This window comes from Dasypus novemcinctus, chromosome 7 (genome assembly GCF_030445035.2).
Source record: "Dasypus novemcinctus isolate mDasNov1 chromosome 7, mDasNov1.1.hap2, whole genome shotgun sequence".
Classification (NCBI taxonomy): Eukaryota; Metazoa; Chordata; class Mammalia; order Cingulata; family Dasypodidae; genus Dasypus; species Dasypus novemcinctus.
In genome coordinates, this window is record NC_080679.1 from 125,144,398 (window position 1) to 125,163,240 (window position 18,843).

Consider the following 18,843-nt stretch of genomic DNA (forward strand, 5'->3'; position numbering starts at 1 on the left):
AACACAACATACCAAAATTTATGGGATATAGCAAAAGCAGTACTGAGAGGGAAATTTATAGCCATAAATTCATATATCAAAAAAGAAGAAAGAGCAAAAATTGAAGAATTAACTGCACATTTGAAGTAATTACAAAAACAACAACAAAGTGACCCAACAGGAAGAAAAAGGAAGGAAATAACAAAGATAAGAGCAGAACTAAATGAAATAGAAAATAAGAAAGCACTTGAAAAGATAAACAAGACCAAGAGCTGGTTTTTTGAGAAGATCAACAAAATTGACAAACCTTTAGCGAGACTAACAAAGAAAAAAAGAGAGAAGATGCAAATACACAAAATAAGAAATGAGAAAGGCGATATCACCACTGACCCAACAGAAATAAAGACTATCATAAGAGGATACTTTGAAAAACTATATTCCAACAAAAATGACAACTTAGAGGAAATGGACAAATTCCTAGAAACACATAAGCAACCCATATTGACGAAAGAAAAAATTGATGATCTTAACAAACCAATCACAAGCAGAGAGATAGAATCAATTATTAAAAACCTCCCAACTAAGAAGAGCCCAGGGCCAGACGGCTTCACAGGTGAATTCTACAAAACATTCCGGAAAGAACTAACACCAATCCTGCTGAAGCTATTCCAAAAAATCGAAACAGAAAGAACATTGTCGAACTCCTTCTATGATGCCAACATTACCCTAGTACCAAAGCCAAACAAGACACCACAAGAAAGGAAAATTACAGAACAATTTCTCTAATGAACCTAGATGCAAAAATACTTAACAAAATACTTGCTAATCGTATTCAACAACACATTAAATGAGTTATACACCACGACCAAGTGGGATTCATCCCAGGTATGCAAGGATGGTTCAACATAAGAAAATCAATCAATGTAATACACCATATAAACAGATTGAAGGAAAAAAATCATATGACTATATCTATAGATGCAGAAAAAGCATTTGACAAAATACAGCACCCTTTCTTGATAAAAACACTCCAAAAGATTGGAATACAAGGAAATTTTTGGAACATGATAAAGAGTATATACGAAAAACCTACAGCCAACTTTGTTTACAATGGAAAAATCCTAAAATCCTTCCCTCTAAACTCAGGAACAAGACAAGGATGCCCATTGTCTCCGCTCCTATTTAACATTGTCTTAGAAGTATTTGCTCGAGCACTGAGGCAAGAACCAGATATAAAAGGCATTCAAATTGGAAAGGAAGAAGTCAAAATTTCATTATTTGCAGATGACATGATCCTATACATAGAAAACCCTGAGAGAACTACAACAAAGCTTCTAGAACTCATAAATGAGTTTAGTAAATTCGCAGGTTATAAGATCAATGCGCAAAAATCAGTAGCATTTCTGTACACCAATAATGAGCAAGATCAGGGGGAAATCAAGAAACAAATACCATTCACAATAGAAAATAAAAAAATCAAATACTTAGGAATAAATTTAACTAAAGAGGTAAAAACTTATACACCGAGAACTATACAAGACTGTTCAAGGAAACTAAAGAAGACCTAAATAAATGGAAGAATATTCCTTGTTCATGGATAGGAAGACTGAATATTATCATATCCTACCAAAACTGATATACACATTCAATGCAATCCCAATAAAAATCAACACAGCCTTCTTTAAGGAACTAGAAAAATTAACTATGAAATTTATTTGGAAAAGAAATAGACCCCAAATAGCCAAAGACATACTGAAAAAGAAAAACGAAATTGGAGGAATCACACTACCTGACTTCAAAACATACTACAAAGCTACAGTAGTGAAGACAGCATGGTATTGGCATAAGGAGAGACACACAGACCAATGGAATCGAATTGAAAGCTCTGATATAGAACCTCACATATATAGCCATATAATATTTGATAAAGCCACCAAACCCTCTCAACTGGGAGAGAGTGACCTATTCAACAAATGGTGCCTGGAGAACTGGATAGCCATATGTAGAAGAATGAAAGAGGATTACCATCTCACACCTTATACAAAGATCAACTCAAGATGGATCAAAGACCTAAATATAAAAGCCAAGACCATAAAAACCTTGGAAAGCAGTGTAGGGAAACATCTATAGGACCTTGTCATAGGAAATGGATTCATGAATATCACACCAAAAGCACGAGCAGCAAAAGAACTAATAGATAAATGGGACTTCCTCAAAATTAAAGCCTTCTGCACCTCAAAGGAGTTTGTCAAGAAAGTAAAAAGGGAGCCCACACAGTGGGAGAAAATATTTGGCAACCATATATCTGATAAGAAACTTATAACTTGCATATATAAAGAACTCCTATATCTTGAAAATAAAAAGATAAACAACCCATTTAAAAAATGGGAAAAAGATTTAAACAGACACTTCTCTAAAGAAGAAATACAAATGGCTAAAAAGCACATGAAAAAATGCTCCAAATCTCTAGCTATCAGGGAAATGCAAATCAAAACTACAATGAGATACCATCTTACTCCCATAAGATTGGCAGTTATAAAAAAAACAGAAGAATAAAAATGCTGGAGAGGATGTGAAGAAATGGGAACACTCATCCACTGCTGGTGGGAATGCAGAAGGATCCAACCATTCTGGAGGACAGTTTGGCGGTTTCTCAAAAAACTAACCATAGATTTGCCATATGACCCAGCAATACCACTGCTGGGTATATACCCATCAGAATTGAAAACAAGGACACAAACCGATATGTGTACACCAATGTTCATAGCAGCATTGTTCACTATCGCCAAAAGTTGGAATCAACCCAAATGCCCATCAACAGATGAGTGGATCAATAAAATGTGGTATATACACACAATGGAATACTACGCGGCTGTAAGAACAAATACACTAGAAACACACGTGATAACATGGATGAATCCTGAGAACCTTATGTTGAGTGAAGCAACCCAGGCATTGAAGGACAAATACTACATGACCTTAATGATATGAAATAAGCAAGCTGCCTCAGAGAGCTAGAGACTGAACGATAGGCTTACAGGAAATCAGGGGGTGGAGGAAGGATGTGAGCCGACGTCTGCAGGGGTGGAATTTATGATGAGCTGGCGGTAAGTATGAACACAAAGAATTGATAAAATGGGGGCAAGGGGTTGCCTTTGGGTGGGGCTTTGCGGGTTTGAGGGGGGCTGGGGCTGGGTGGATGGGTAATATTGCCCAAAAAGTGGGTGGAGGGAAGGGTAGCATACGAACACAGGAGAGTGTCAGGTGTTGGTTGAGAGTAAAATGCTGAGAAAATCGTATCAAAATATAATTAAGAGGGTTACCTGTTTAGGATGCTCAGAAGGGATGGTCTGATGCGGGACGGGCTCCTGGGGAATGTCTGAATGCTCGTTTTGACAGAGTGGGTGATACCATTGGGTAGAGACCCAAGTAGTGAGAGTGGGGGTGGACCCACATCTTGGGGAGGACTAATGCCATCAAATAGAGGGAACTGTATCTCTTGAGAGGAAGGGTGGCTCCCAGGGCATTGGGGCAGCTGAGCAAGTTAGGACCTGAACACTGTTGCAAGTATCTCTGGACGTGGCTCCTCGGGTAACGGAGGTTGGCTGTCACTGTGGGCACCAAGGGGATGGGAAAATGGATGTTAAATGTGTGAAACCAAGGTAAATGTGGGGTAAGAGAGGATTTTCGTGAGAGTACACAAGGATGGATATAAAATATGTAATATTACATCATAAACATATAGGGGATGACCGAATGATAATGTAAACCATAATGTAAAACATAGGATAACTAAAAATGTTAGAAAACTGCGTGTCCTAAAGTATGCACCACAATGTAAGCACAGATGTCACCTGGTTTGAAAGCTATTGTCTCAGACTCTGTACATCACTTTAAGTAAATATGTTGTGAATAGGTTGTAAGAGTATCGCTGTGGAAGGGAAAAGGTTTTGTGGTGGATGTGTGGGAGTGCTGTATATTGTATACATGAATTGCTGTGGTCTAGGGCTCTTGTGAAGAGAAGTTCAATAATTAGGGGAAAGAAAAAGGAAAAGAAAAAGATAGGATGTAGAATTTTTCCAAGTCAACACGTATTCTATATCTAACCTTTAAACCCATCGCTATATCCCATTTTGCTAGTAAGAGATCCTGACATTATATTGGGGCTTCAATATTCAGGAAGTTCTGGATCCCAGAGTGGTCCAACAATGGCAGCGGAAGAATACTGGTATAGGATACTATTGACAGGGGATATATGCCTGACAGGGAGCTATACAGGGCATATGTCCAGGGTGCATGGTAATGTTTGGATATACACATAGTGGCAACAATTAAAAACTACAGCTGGGGGGGTTCTGGGTCCCTGGCCAGGGATGCTGTGCCGTGGTCCCTAGGGGAGCAGCAGCAGTCCCCCAAGTGCAGCGGCAAGGACCGAGAAGGAATGAGGGTCCAACAGTGAGCCCCTGATACTAATGACTATGCTTGTGAGCCTATATGCCTGAAATAAGAACAAGGCCTAGAGCAGCACTTTGCCTGGGAATTTCCTGCTGACAGCCTTCATGTTACTCAAATGTGGCCAGTCTCGAAGCCTAACTCAGCATCTAAATGCAATGCCTTCCCCCCAGGGTGGGATGTGACACCCAGGGATGAGCCTCCCTGGCACCAAGGGATCACTATCAACTAACAACTGATAATGCAACTGGAAAATGACCTTGAATTGAAGGTTCGATGTGGATCAGTAGAATATCCCTGTCTACATAGAATAATATGACTTTAAAATGCTGTTTGACCTAATGTAAGGGGGAAATAGAAAGGAGAAATGAGTTTATATGGCTATGAGTCTCTAAAAAAAAAGAGTCTGGAGGCTGTCAGAAGGATTGCCCTTATGCACAACTGAGCAGAGTCTAAGAGACAGATAACGTAGATACAATCCCCAGGTATTGGTTCCTTTGAGGGCTAAAGGGACCCACGGGTTCTATGGTCATGGCAGATAGGGTTCACTGCCATGTCAGATGGCCCTTCTTTGGAGCTGGTGTTTCTGCGTGATGAAACTGGACCCAGAGGGGATCTCTTTTCATAAGACTTTCATGCTACTGTGCTGGAGTTGTAGTTGGTGTCTGGGCTTAAGATATATTTAGGGGATCTGAATCTCTGGACTGACAATGTGATAGCCAGGCCCTGAGCCTCAACAGACTCCAGCATCTACAATCTGATTTATTGGACTCAGCTCACTCAGCTAAGATGGAGTTGAAGAAGGACAACCACCACACCATGGAGCCTAGAGTACCTACAACTGAAAGCAGGAGGATTGCATCCAGTAACCATGTGGAATCTGAGCCTCCTCTTGACCTAGAGGTGCAACGGACACAACCAATCCAAGGTCCACAGAGAAAAGGTGGCATTGGAGTGGGAAAAGTGGACATGGTGGCTGATGGGTATGGGGAATGGCAGGAAGAGATGAGATGTGGAGGCGCCTTTGGGACTTGGAGTTGCCCTGGATGGTGCTTCAGGGGCAATCACCGGACATTGTAAATCCTCCCAGGGCCCACTGGATGGAATGGGGGAGAGTGTGGGCCATGATGTGGACCAATGACCATGAGGTGGAGAGATACCCAGAGATGTACTTACCAAATGCAATGGATGTGTCATGATGATGGGAGTGAGTGTTGCTGGGGGGGGAGTGGTGCGGTGGGAGTGGTGGGGTTGAATGGGACCTCATATTTTTTTAATGTAATATTTTTATAAAATCAATTAAAAAAAAGAAAAAAAAAAGAAAAAATATATGTATTTATTTATTTATTTATTTATTTCTCTGCCCTTCTCCCCCCCCCCCCCCCCAGTTGTCTGTTCTCTGCGTGTATTTGCTGGGACTTCTTTGTCCACTTCTGTTGTTTTCAGCGGCATGGGAATCTGTGTTTCTTTTCGTTGCATGATCTTGTTGTGTCAGTTCTCCATGTGTGTGGCACCATTCCTGGGCAGGCTGCACATTCTTTTGCACTGAGTGGCTTTCCTTATGGGGTGCACTCCTTGTGCATGGGGCTCCCCTACATCAGGACACTCCTGGGTGGCACAGCACTCCATTCACACATCAGCTCTGTGCATGGGCCAGCTCCACACAGGTCAAGGAGTCACAGGATTTGAACCTCAGATCTCCCATGTGGTAGATGGACGCTTTGGATTACGTAAATGTCACATAAAAAAATTGAGGAATTCCCATATGCCCCACACCCTCCCCCATGTGCATTTTCCCACATTAACAATATTACTAATTAGTGTGGTACATTTGTTACAATTAATGAATACATATTGAAGCATTGCTGCTAACCATGGACCACAGTTTACGTTTTTCACTCTGTCCCACACATTTTTGTAAGTTGTGACAAAATATATAGTGGGCTGTATCTGTCACTGCAGTGTCATGCAGGACAATTCTAGTGTCCTAGAAATGCCCCCACATTATACCTATTCTTCCCTCTCCTGTCCCTCAGAACCTCTGGTGGGCGCTATATTTATATCAGTGATAAAAGTTCCTGCATTGCTAGAAAAATAACAAGTCTATAGGAAAATAATGATGAGTCTACTTTAGTCCACTATTCATTTCCCAACATGAGGGTTTGGGAATGGTGATGCTCATTCTGCTTCTATCTGAGAAGGGGCTTAGATCCCATTCCCCATTCTTTTTACAGCTGTGTAAACTATGTTCCATAATTTTTTTCAACCATCTCTTATACTCGGCAAGCTGGCACATTTTTGCACAAGAACTAAAAGAAGATAAAGAGCCTAGACATAACCATCCCAGGGTCCACAGGATGGAGAAATAGAGTATGGATTAGAATGGACTTACTAGTGTTCTGTTGGGGAATTATTGTGATTAGTAAGGGAAGAAATTGTAATACTGATATGGAGAAAGTGCCCACGGTAGCTACTGATGGTAGGGAGAGGGAAGAAGAGATATGATGAGGGAGCATTTTCAGGATTTGGAGTTGTCCTGGGTGGTGCTGCAGGGACAGATGCTGGACATTGTGTGTCCTGCCATGGTCCACTGGTGGAATGGGGAGAGTGTAGACTACAATGTAGACCACTGTCCATGTGGTGCAGCAGTGCTCTGAAATGTATTCACCAGGTGCAGTGAATGTGCCACGATGATGGAAGAGGTTTTGATGTGGGAGGAGTGGGGTAGGGGGGATGAGGGGTATATGGGACCTCATATTTTTTGAATGTAACATTTAAAACAAAATAAAGGGGGGGGGGAAGAGACTTAACTCAAAGACATGTAAGTCCTCACCAGGAGCCTTCAGTTATTCCATTTGCCACCCCATCTGCTGCCTTACTTGCTTTCTGCTACCTCTCAAGGGTCTGCAAGGAAGTCAGTTTTCTTCTCTCCTTTGCTTCAGACAGCTCTCTTCCCAGCATCCAGAACTTCTTCCTGGAATTTATTGAAACTTTTCCCACTGACGTCCTTTCTCTTTTCTGTTGCAGGTTCATTTTTTTTTTTTTATTCCTTTAATATCATTTGAAAGGTTTATAAGGAAGGAGTAGAAACAAAGAGTGAGTGTGTGGCCAGAAGTCTGTGGCCAAATTTAAATAACAATACATTTATTCTCCCTAGCTCAATTCCTTTAATGTCCTAATACCCAAGAATTTTTATATAAAGCTCTAAACTTGTAATACCAAATAATGCATAAGGATGGGGGAGGGAAGGAAGGTTTGACATTGAATAGAATGACAAAGGGAATATATAAAAGTGGGAAAAGCTATTATGAATGAAAAATAACTTACCAGTCCCCACTCTCCAAGAAATAATATAATTTTAGTCCTTACAAGGGAAAAAATCTTATGATCCTGTTTCTAAACTCTGGTAAAATGTCCTTTTTGGGTTCTACTGGAACCTACCCAGTAGAAGGTCTTCCCTCTAGGAAAACAGTAGTAGAAGCTTCTCCCAGTGTAAAATAACATGCTTTGGGAAAATTACATAAAGACACCCAAACTAATAATGTGATCACGTACATTTGGCTGCTTGTGTGTTTTCTCCACAGCTGCGACTCCTTCAATACAGTTATACTTCCTATAGATGCCCCTTCAATTGTGGATGGCCTGCCAGAAGAAGACAGATTGGAAATAGCCCAATGGTACTTCTTTTTTCCTTGGGTCTCTCATGTGGTCTGTTTTCCAAAAATATCGCAGATGTCATGAGAGCTTGAAAGCCAAATAAGAAGATAAGGCCAACACCTAGCCATTCCGCTAACTAGGTAAGATGGTAACTAAGTTCATGGTAGGATCAAAAGTTTCCTTATCTTTAGGCACTCCAGGAGCTCAAATGAGGGGAACTGAGAGGGCATAAATGGGTTTTGAAGGTTTCCGTGATCATGTGGACTTGGATTAATACTTGAAAGAGGGGCAGGATTTGGATAGCCATGAAAGCAAGGCCCTTAAATTTGCTCTCACCAATCAGCATCCAATGGGCAGTGAAACTGTGTCCTTGAATCTCCTGCTTCATCCCTATTTCAACCTGGTAGCTAGAGTCTCAGCATCAGAACCGAGAGCAAATCTAAACCCAGCAGAGTGTGCGTCCTTGGTCAGGAGCTGCTTCTCACACGAGAACCTCTGTGCATGTTTCTCCAATACCCAGTGTACCCTGCCTCCAGCTGGAACCCTGTGCAGCCCCATATGCAAGTCCCTCTAGGTCTCAGGCTCTTCTTTATCCCTTTAAAAAATATGTTAGAATTTATTTTATCATCACATCGTTTCAGAGAGAATGTTCCATATATTTTAGCCAGGACTTTTTTTCCCTCTCTTTCTCTCACACCCCACCTCCATTTCTCAGCATTTTCTCTTGGTTCCAACCTTCCACAAATACCCAGAATCCTTCTACACCAGGGACTTTCCCCATTGATCCTATGGGCTGCCCTTTTGCACAACAGTGGCCTCCAGAGCAGTGCAGTTAGTGGGTTTCTTTTCTCCAGACAAGAATAAAATCCATTTTACAATTCTGGTTAAATTAACCAACATGGCCTAGAGTTTTATAGATCTTCATCTTCCATTAAAATTTACATTAGAAGGGCTGGGCAAGTGCAGACTGAGTAAGGCATTCAAGAGTCAGCTCATCCTGCAGTGCCGTTAGTAGTCACCCAGTGTAATCTAAAGCACCTCATGGGGGGGGGGGCAGGAGACCAGAAGAGCATCCTGAAACATCCATGAGTAATGGAAGGAGAAGACTGCCTCTCTGCATTGAGGATTCATGAATTGATCATTCCACACTGTGGCAGCCAGTGCCCATCCTACACTGGCAGTACAAGCCACCTCAGGAGGTATTCCATGACTGGAGTGGGAAGCTCTATTTCCCCAAAACAGAGTAGGAAGAGACAGCTGGGCACCAACTGCATGTACTGAATAGTAAATTTGGCTGGTTGAAGCATAATCCTAAGAACAGCTGAAGTTTGAACCTGTCCAAGTTGTAAAGAGGCTTGTAGCCACCATTTTAATTCTGCCTCTGACAGGAGAGGAAGAGAGACTGATTGAAAATCTCAATGAGAGTTGAAAATCACAGTAACTATGGGAACTGGCTTCTTTCAACCAGATCGTGTTGCAGTGATAGCCTAGGCCCTAGCCCCACCTCCAGCAAAGAAGAAGGTGGGGGGAACTTTACCAGCATCACTGGGCAACTGCAGGTGTTTTTGGCCTGCAAGAACTAGTTTGTTGAGAACCTTCGATTCCATCTCCACCACTCTACCCACATAGGATAGGAATGGCTGGTGTTCCTTAAGCCTCTCCAGGCAACCACAGGTGATTTCAGCCTCCACAGACTGTGTACTCAGCTCCATCCCCAGCCCATTATAGGATAAGAGGGAAGCTGTGATTCCTTAGCCTCTCCAAGCAATTGCAGGCTCTGTGTGCCCCCATGAACTGGTTTGTTGAGTGAGTTCAATTCCATCTCCACCTTCACCTCCCACCCCTCTTAAGATAGGAGGGGTCTGGTGTTTCCACAACCTTTCAGGATGAATGCAGGTGCTTTTGGCCTGCATGAACTCAACTATTGGGTATCTATGGTTCTACCCCAATGCCAATAGGACAAGAAGGGAACAGTGATTCCCTAGCCTCTCAGGGTAATTGGAGCTGATTTTGTCCCCCACAGACTGAATAGTCAGACACTTGTAGCTCCATCCCTGCTCCAAGTAGGATAGGAGGAAGGTGTGCTTCCTCAGCCTTTCCAGGCAAGGACAGGCACTTTTGGCCAGCATGGACTGGACTGTTAGGTACCAGTGGATCCAACCCCATCCCCCAATAGGATAGGTGGGGGCTGGTGTTTCCTCGGCCTCTCCAGGCAATGGCAGGAAATTTTGGTTTTCAAGGACTGTACCATTGATGCCTGTGGATTCGTCCCCATCCCCCAATAGGATAGGTGGGTGCTGGTGTTTCCTCAGCCTCTCTGGGTGACAGCAGGCACTTTCACCCCACAGGGACTGAACTCTTGGGCACTTGTGAATCCACCCTCCCCCCAAGGGCAGAAGGGACAGTACTCCCTCAGCCTCGCAAGGCAACTGCAGGCACATTTGGCTCACAGGGATTAGATTGTTGGGCACTCCAGACGATCCATTGCAACCCTTGGCAGGGGAGGAGGAGGGCCAGTCTATGTCATTCTACCTGGCAGCTATAGTCATTTTGGCCCTTCATGGCATAGTTTGCTGCCCAAACCTGCAGTTCCATCCTGGCCCAGGTAGTAGGGGAAAGTACACGAAGTTTCATCATTCTTTTCAGGCAACTGCAGATGGTCTTGGTCTGTAAGACTTGGATTATTACATATGGCTGTAGCTCTGTCCGTATCACTGGCAGAGGAGAAAGGAGGGGGGGGGGAGAAACTTCACTAGTTTCTGGGGAAATGTGGGCAGCTTCAGCCTCACAGATTACAGTATCAAGTACATCCTTGGCTACTAGAACACAAAATACAAGGGAGAAAGGGTGAGAAAGTACTAATCTAAAGAGAGAAATTGCTCACAGAAATAAATCCATCTAGTAAGCCAGATGTGGAGACACCAAGAAAAAATTACAGTACATATCAAGAAACAGGAAGATATGGCCCAGTCAAAGGAAAAAGATAAGCCTCCAGGTAACACAAAGGTTTTGAGACAACTTATCATAAATGTTCAAACAAATATCCTTAATAAATTCCATTAGATGGCTAAAGAGATTAAGGATATTAAGAAGACACTGTGCAATCACAAAGAGGAATTTGAAAGCATACGTAGAAATATAGTGGATCTTATGGGAAGGAAAGGCACAACAAATAAAATAAAAAATATACTGGAGGCATATAACAGTAGATTTGAGGGGGCAGAAGAAAGAATCGGTGAGCTAGAAGACATGGCCTCTGAAAGCGAACATACAAAAGAACAGATCAAGAAAAGAAAGGAAAAAATTGAACAGGGTTTCAGGGACTAAATGACTGCAAGAGACATGTAAACAAATGTGTCATGGGTGTCAGAAGGAGAAGAAAAAGGAAAAGGGGCAGAAGGAATATTTGAAGCAATAATGTTAGAAAATGTCCCAACCCTTTTGAAAGACATAGATATCCGTGATGAAGAAACACAATGTACTCCCATATGAATAAGTCTGTGCAGACCAATTCCAAAACACATACTAACCAGAATGTCAAATGCCAAAGAAAAAGAGAATTCTGAGAGCAGCAAGAGAAAACCAATGCATAACATATAAGGGATACTCAATAAGAGTAAGTGTCAATTTCTCATCAGAAACCATGGAGACAAGAAGGCAGTGGTGTGATGTATTTAAGACACTGCAAGAGAAAAACTTCCAGCCAAGAATCTTACATCCAGCAAGATTGTCTTTCAAACGTGATGGCAAATTTAGGATGTTCACGGATATAAACAGAAACAGACAGTTTGTAGCCAAAGAACAGATTGCAGAAAATACCAAAGGGTGCTATGGTTTGAAAAGAAAAGACAGGAGAGAGAGACTTGGAGGAGAGAATAGTAATAAAAATTATAACAATAAAAGTAACTAAAAGTGTCAAAAGAATGGTGGAAATAAATATGACAGGAAACTACAAATTATTGTTAAAAGAAATTTTAAAAGACCTAAATAATTGGAAGAACATTCCATGCTCACAGATCGGAAGACTAAATATCATTAAGGTGTCAGTGCTACTCAAATTGATATACAGATTAAATGCAATCCCAATTAAAATTCCACTGGCATTTTAAAAATAAATTGAAAATATGCTTATCAAATTTATTTGGAAGGGTAGGGTGTCCTGAATAGCCAGAAACATCTTAAAAAGGAAAAACAGAGTTAGAGGACTCTCACGTTCAGTCTATAAATCGTATTATGTAGCTACAGTGGTAAAAACAGCATGGTACTGGCATAAAGACAGACACACAGATCAACAGAACAAAACAGATGGTGCAGAAACAGACTCTCACATCTATGGTGAAGTGATTTTTGACAAGCCTGTCAAACCTACCAAGCTTCGGCAAAATGTTCCATTCCACAAATGGTCCCAAGAGAACTGAATATCCATAGCCAAAAGAAGGAAAAAAAGGACCCCTTTCTCACGCCTTATTCAAAAATTAAGTCAAAATGGATCAAAAACCTAAGCATAAAAGCAAGAACCATAAAGCTTCTAGAAAAAAATAAAAGAAAATATCTTCAAGACCTGGTGGTAGGTGGTAGATTGTTAATGGAGATAAGAGAATGACTGAGATGGACTCCTGATGTTTAATGCATGTACAAGTTTTAACTAACTTTACTGTAAAAGTATGGAAATGTATAGCGTGGATCGTAACACATGATAGTTACAGCAGGTTTATAAATGGGAATGTGGCTGAAAAGGGTATTGTAGGGATGTAAATGTCAAATGAAAGAATGCTAGAATATAATCTAGGGAATGACTTAACACAGTAAACCCAGAGGTGGATGAGAATTGTAGCTGATACTACAGATGCAAGGGTGTCCTCTGTGAGCTAGAGCAGATGTACATCAATATCGAAGGGTGGTGTGAATGTGGAGAAGCAGGGGAAAAACAGAACTGGAGTGACCTATGACTGTGAATAGCAGTAATAATGTAATATTCAAGCATCTATGCCAAAGATGTACTGTGTTGATATGGTGGAGTATGGAAAAAGTGCCAGATGTACATTATGGACCTGGTAATAGTCTGATGATAGTTATCTCATAATCTGTAACAAATGCTCTATCATAGTGTGGTGTGTTGCTAGAGGGGTGTTATATGGGATTCTGCACATGTGCATGATTGTTTTTAAGTTTACAACTTGTGTCATAAAAGTATGTTTAAAAAATAATAATAGGGTTGGTTTGGGGGAAAATCCACCAAATGTATGATAAGGATTATAGGGAAGTGGATGTGGCTCAAACAATTGGGCTCCTGTCTACCATATGGGATGTCCAAGGTTCAATGCTTATGGCCTCCTGGTGAAGAAAGCTGGCCATGTGGTGTGCTGGCCCATGCGGAGTCTGATCTGCACAGAGTACTGCCCCTTGCAGGTATGCTACCCCACACAGGAGTGCTGTCCCACATGGAGAGCTGGTGCAGAAAGATGATGCAACAAAAAAAGGCACAGAGGATAGACAGTAAGCAGATCAGGGAGCTGAGGTGGCACAAGAGAGTGATCTCCCCCTCCCACTCTGGAAGGTCCCAGGATCAGTTGCCCTAAGTGCCTAATGAGAATACAAGCAGACAGAGAAGAACACACAGCAAATGGATACACAAAGCAGACAATGGGGAGGGAGGTGGGAAGGGGAAGGAATAAATAAATCTTTAAGAAAAAAAAAGATAGGGGCTATAGTCTGTAGTAAGATTTTGACAATATTCTCTCATAATTTGAAACAAATGTCTCACAACAATGCAAGGTGTTGGTGATGGACTGATGTACGGGACCCCTGAATGATGTTATGCATGTTTTCCTTTCCAAGTTTACAACTTTTACTATACACTTATTGTTTATGTATGTTCATGTATAAATGATATAGTAATAATAATAATAGGCTGGTTGGGGAAATATACCAAATGTAAGATACTTTGGCTAGTAGTAATCTTTTGAGGATGCTCTTTAATCAGTAGTTAAAAATGTTTCACAACAATGCAAGATATTGGTGGTAGGGTGAGGTGAGGTATGTGAGCCCTGTATGATGTTGTTATGTTTGTTTTATAAGTTCATAATTATTACTATACACTTCTTGTTTATGTATGTTTATGTATGAGTGATACACTTCAATAAATTTTTTTTGAATAGGTAGATGAAATCAATGTTGAAAGCCACAAGAATTGCATAACTCTTAAGTGATGGCATATTCCTTATATTTTTCCTTTGGAAAGGTGAAATAGTTTCAGCTAAACATCTTATTACTTTTCAGTGAGCTTTGTGAACAGGATATAAATATTATGTTGACTCCAGAAATGATCCAAGTGGAATTCCCTACGTTAGACTGCAAGGACACCAAGAAGAAGTAAGTGGACATTTTAATGCCATAATAAGATGTAGCATTGGGTAAAATTTGTCCTGCATAAAGTACAGACCTGTCATCATAGCTGAATCTAAATATCTCAGGCTTTAGTAGGAGACATGTTTCTAAGGCCTTCATTATTTTGATGTGGGCTTATTTTGCACACATGCACTCCTGCAAATGTTGTTGGCAAGTGAACTTTAAAAACGGAATCCAGTTTTTCTATTTGCTTATCATTTGATTTCAGAGATGTGTCTGTTGCAAGTGAACTTTAAAGATGGAATCCAGTTTTTCTATTTGCTTATCATTTGATTTCAGAGATGTGTCTGTTTCTTCTCAATGGCTGATTGCATTTTATTCAGTGTAAGGCTCCGGGGCTCTCTAGAGCCAGTGAGACCTGGGGCTGAATCCCAGTGCCACCAGTTATCACATGTGAGGTCTAGAGTCAAATTGCTTATTGTCCCTAGGTCTCTTTCCTCACCTGAAAAAAATGCAGTAATAAAATCTATTTCCAGAGATGAAATTAGATTAGTGGTTGTGTAGGGCTGGGGAAGGATAGTAGGACTGAGAGGTAACTCATAAACGGTATGCGGTTTTTCTCTTTGAAGTAAAGAAAGTGTTCTAAAACTTGATTGTGGTGATGAATGCACAACTCTGTGATTATACTGAGAGCAATTGATTGTCCACCTTGGATTTACTGTATGGTGTGTGAATATAGCTCAATAAAATTGCTTTACAAACTCCATTACCCAGACAGTACTTCAGCCTAATGGAATCAGAACCTCTTGTTGTTGAGACCCAGGTGCCTAGGTTTTCTGAGTCTCCCCAGGTGATTCCAACGTGCAACCAAGTTATTCCCAGATGTTCTCCCATGTGTCCAAAACTTCCCTCCCCCACCCCAACCTTACCCAGAGTTAGACTTCTAGGGCATGAAACAGAGCACTGAAAGTTTCCACTGGTGGAATTAGGTTTGAAATTGGTGGTATTTCTTTAAGGCTTCTGTTTGCTCTGTTGGCATGTTTAGCCCTCTACACTGGAGTTATGAATCTTCCACTTTGCTAAACGTTGGCTCAGAAGGGCAATTTTATTTTCAGAATACAGGAACACTTCAGCTAGTAAACCATCTCCCCTATCCCTCATTTAGCTCTTTGAGTTCCCCTGAATGTGTCCCCCAAGCACCTCTTGTTTAGTCCCTTTCAGCAAAGTAAGGAAGGTTCTAGTATCTTCTTCTTATTCTGTAAATGTTGTGTTCACTGTCACCTGGCCAGTGCAGAACAAATAAACCCATACTATAAACACCCCCCTCCAAAAAAAAATCTATCTCATAAGCAAATGAGGAGCATCTAGTATGCTGTTTGTCTTTCCAATATACAGCATCACAGTCATAACATGTCAATTTTTAAGAATCCTTTTGTGATGTAAATAACCCCCCATAGTTCATATGGTTTGTAAGTTTTAACATGCAGTATAGTCTTTTTAAAACTGTCTTTTTAAAAGAATATACCTTTTCTTTTATTTATTATCATTTGTATTTTAAAACTAAGAATATACAGAAAAATATAAAGATTGAAACAAAAACATAATCCAATCACTGAGGGGTGGTGACTTTTACATTTTAATATATGGCCTCCCAAACCTTTCTGTATACATATGTTTACATTTATAAAGTGTTTTTAAGAACAATTAAATCATGCTCTACATATATTGTTTTCTGTATTTTTATTTAACAATATACCATAAATATGCACTGATAAATGTAGGTACACATAATTCTATTTCATTGGGTAGATGTGCCTTCATGTATTTATCCAACCCCTATTGTTGGACATGTAGACTCTTCCCAATGTTTTGCAGCAGCCAACGTCCTTGTGCCAGAAACACCTGCAAAAGTATCAGAATGTTCCTAGAAACAGAAATGCAAGGTCTATGGATGCATTTTAAGGTAATTTTGTTGCTAAATTACTATTCAGAAAGTCCTTCCCATACCTCCCACCAGCAGAGGTCAAGGGCACCTGTCTCCAAATACCCTGCACAACAGGACACTGTCCTTTTTTATGTTTGCTTCATTTTTACCAAGATGACCTTTTAAAATGCCTTCCCCTTGTCTTCACTTTCATTTCTTCACTTACTAGTAATATTAAAATATCCTCTGCTTATCAACTGTTTTTTCATTTTTTGCCTATTTAACATTATCTTTCATTTACTTGTGAGTCCCTCATATATTAAAGATCTCTACCCTTTCTAGATATGTTGCAAAGTTCTTTTCTAGCTTGTCTTCTAACTTAGTTTAAGGTGTTTTGGGTCCTATCTTTTCTGAAAGGAATGCCCACATGTCTTAGGAGTGTGGGAGTCTTTGGTTCATTTCTGATCATTTCAAGGCCTGCAGCAACCCACAGGTCTCCAAAAGGAAGTTGCAAGCTTCTAGTAAGAGTTTAAGGATGAAAATTTTGAATGGAAATCAGTGAGTGCCTGCTTTGATCAGTTAATAAACACTATAAAATATCCCATTACACTCAACTCCCAGATGCCCTTTGCATTCTGTTTCAGGTAAATAGTTGGCTAAGAACTTTATATATATATATATATATATATAAATTTCAAAAATTATCCCAGGACATAGAATGGTTTGCCCCATGATCAGGCGTCTATCCAATACCGCTATACTCTTTTGTACTTTAAAATGATTTTTCACCCTTTATACTACTGGGTTAATGTGGAATGCCATTTGATTATCAAATTATTAAGTGAAATAGAATTTCTTACTTTATACATTTGCCCAAAGGGGTATGTCATTCTTTTTCCTTTTTAAAGTGAATTTCAGCTACTTGGCAAGAAAAAAAAAAAGCTAGCAAATGATAAACTCTGAAAATTTTCTAAACACCAGTTAACTTCCAGTTTTTCACAGCAGGCATGCATTGCATACATTTGAAATCAATATATCCTCAGTATTTTGAATTCACATGTTTTGCAGATAAATCTACAAACCTACATTTTCCCCACATGTCGAAGTTGTCAACGTAATTCTCATTTGATTGACTGCATTGTATTTTAATGGGCTGATATCCCATAGACCATTTTCAAAACTCCTTTGGTTTGGAAATTCTCTTCAGCTCAAGATGAGACTTATATCTCATGTTCAGTTTTGTCTTCTCTGTCCTTACGTGTTCATCTTCCTCACCTCCATCAGCCTCAGCTGGAAGCCAACAGAAGCCCTTCCTTCAGTCAGGCACACGCAGTAGAGCTGAATAGACAGGGACAGTCACAAGGAACACACAGCACATGTCGCCTTCCATCTCCCCATGAAGACTGCTGTTCATTTGGTTTCTGGCAAATATTTATTTTCACAGATGCAAAGAATCATCTGCTCTCTCCTGATGGCTGTAATGAACTTGAGAGAGTGTTTGTTGCCTCCACGGAGCTCCCACCCCTCTCAGGAAATCAAGGCTCTAAACATTTATGGAACTTGGGCAGGCTAAGACCTCGGCGCAGGGAGATTGATGCCAGATTCGTATCACTCACAAGCTGAGATTTTCACCGGTACCTAAATGATCACAAAATACCATGTAAAACCTTATTTTTAAAACGTTCCACTAAATTTGACTGGGATGTCACTGTCAGTGCTGGGTGGCTTGAGTGACTAATTGTCCTCAAGTGTCCTTTTCATTTTTTCCTATTTAGAGAAGTGAAAGACCAAGCACAGCAACCAGAGAAGGCTGGAGAAAAGGTGCCTGAGGAGATGAAGAATCTGCAGTTAAAAGCCCTCAGCCCATACCTGATTCTAGAATAACCATCACCCATAGCTCGGTTCCCCTCTTCCACTTACTGTGAGACTCTGTGTTCCTTTGTGTCCATTTGGGAATTAAAATTCCTAGAGAAAAAAATTGAACCATGAGTGATGTAGTTTTTAAGTTATTACTTTTTCTTTTGAAAAATAAAGGTCATATGGATGGTAGCAGTGTTTGAAGCTTCTTTTTTATTTATTTATTTATTTATTTTTTAATTCATTTTTTTAAAAAACGTCACATTCAAAAGATATGAGGTCCCATTCAACTCAATCGCCCTACCCCCCACTCCCCTCACAGCAACACTCTCTCCCATCATCATGACACATCCATTGCACCTGGTAAGTACATCTCTGGACATCGCTGCACCCCATAGTCAATGGTCCACATCACAGCCCACACTCTCCCACGTTCCATCCAGTGGGCCCTGGGGGGATCTACAATGTCCCGTATTTGTCCATGAAGCAACACCCAGGACAACTCCACGTCCCGAAAACGCCTCCCCATCTCATCCCTTCCTCCCATGATGAAGTTTCTTGGCACAGGATTTAGTGCTGGGATTAAGATTTTGTGAGTGAGGTGTGAGCTGCTGTGACTAGTGAAT

The 18,843-nt window shown here is 40.7% G+C and overlaps 1 protein-coding gene across 1 annotated transcript in view; it reads left to right on the forward strand.

The window, feature by feature from the left end:
• The window catches only part of LOC101435679 (cilia- and flagella-associated protein 221-like), a 35,430-nt gene extending 17,118 nt beyond the window's left edge, over positions 1-18,312 (forward strand). The window contains exons 7-9 of the mRNA XM_058301236.2: positions 8,016-8,108; positions 14,368-14,460; positions 18,136-18,312. Of these exons, the coding sequence (XP_058157219.1) occupies positions 8,016-8,108; positions 14,368-14,460; positions 18,136-18,244 (295 nt within the window). The 3' untranslated portion in view covers positions 18,245-18,312. The remainder of the gene's footprint in view (positions 1-8,015; positions 8,109-14,367; positions 14,461-18,135) is intronic.
• Positions 18,313-18,843: the final 531 nt, after the last annotated feature.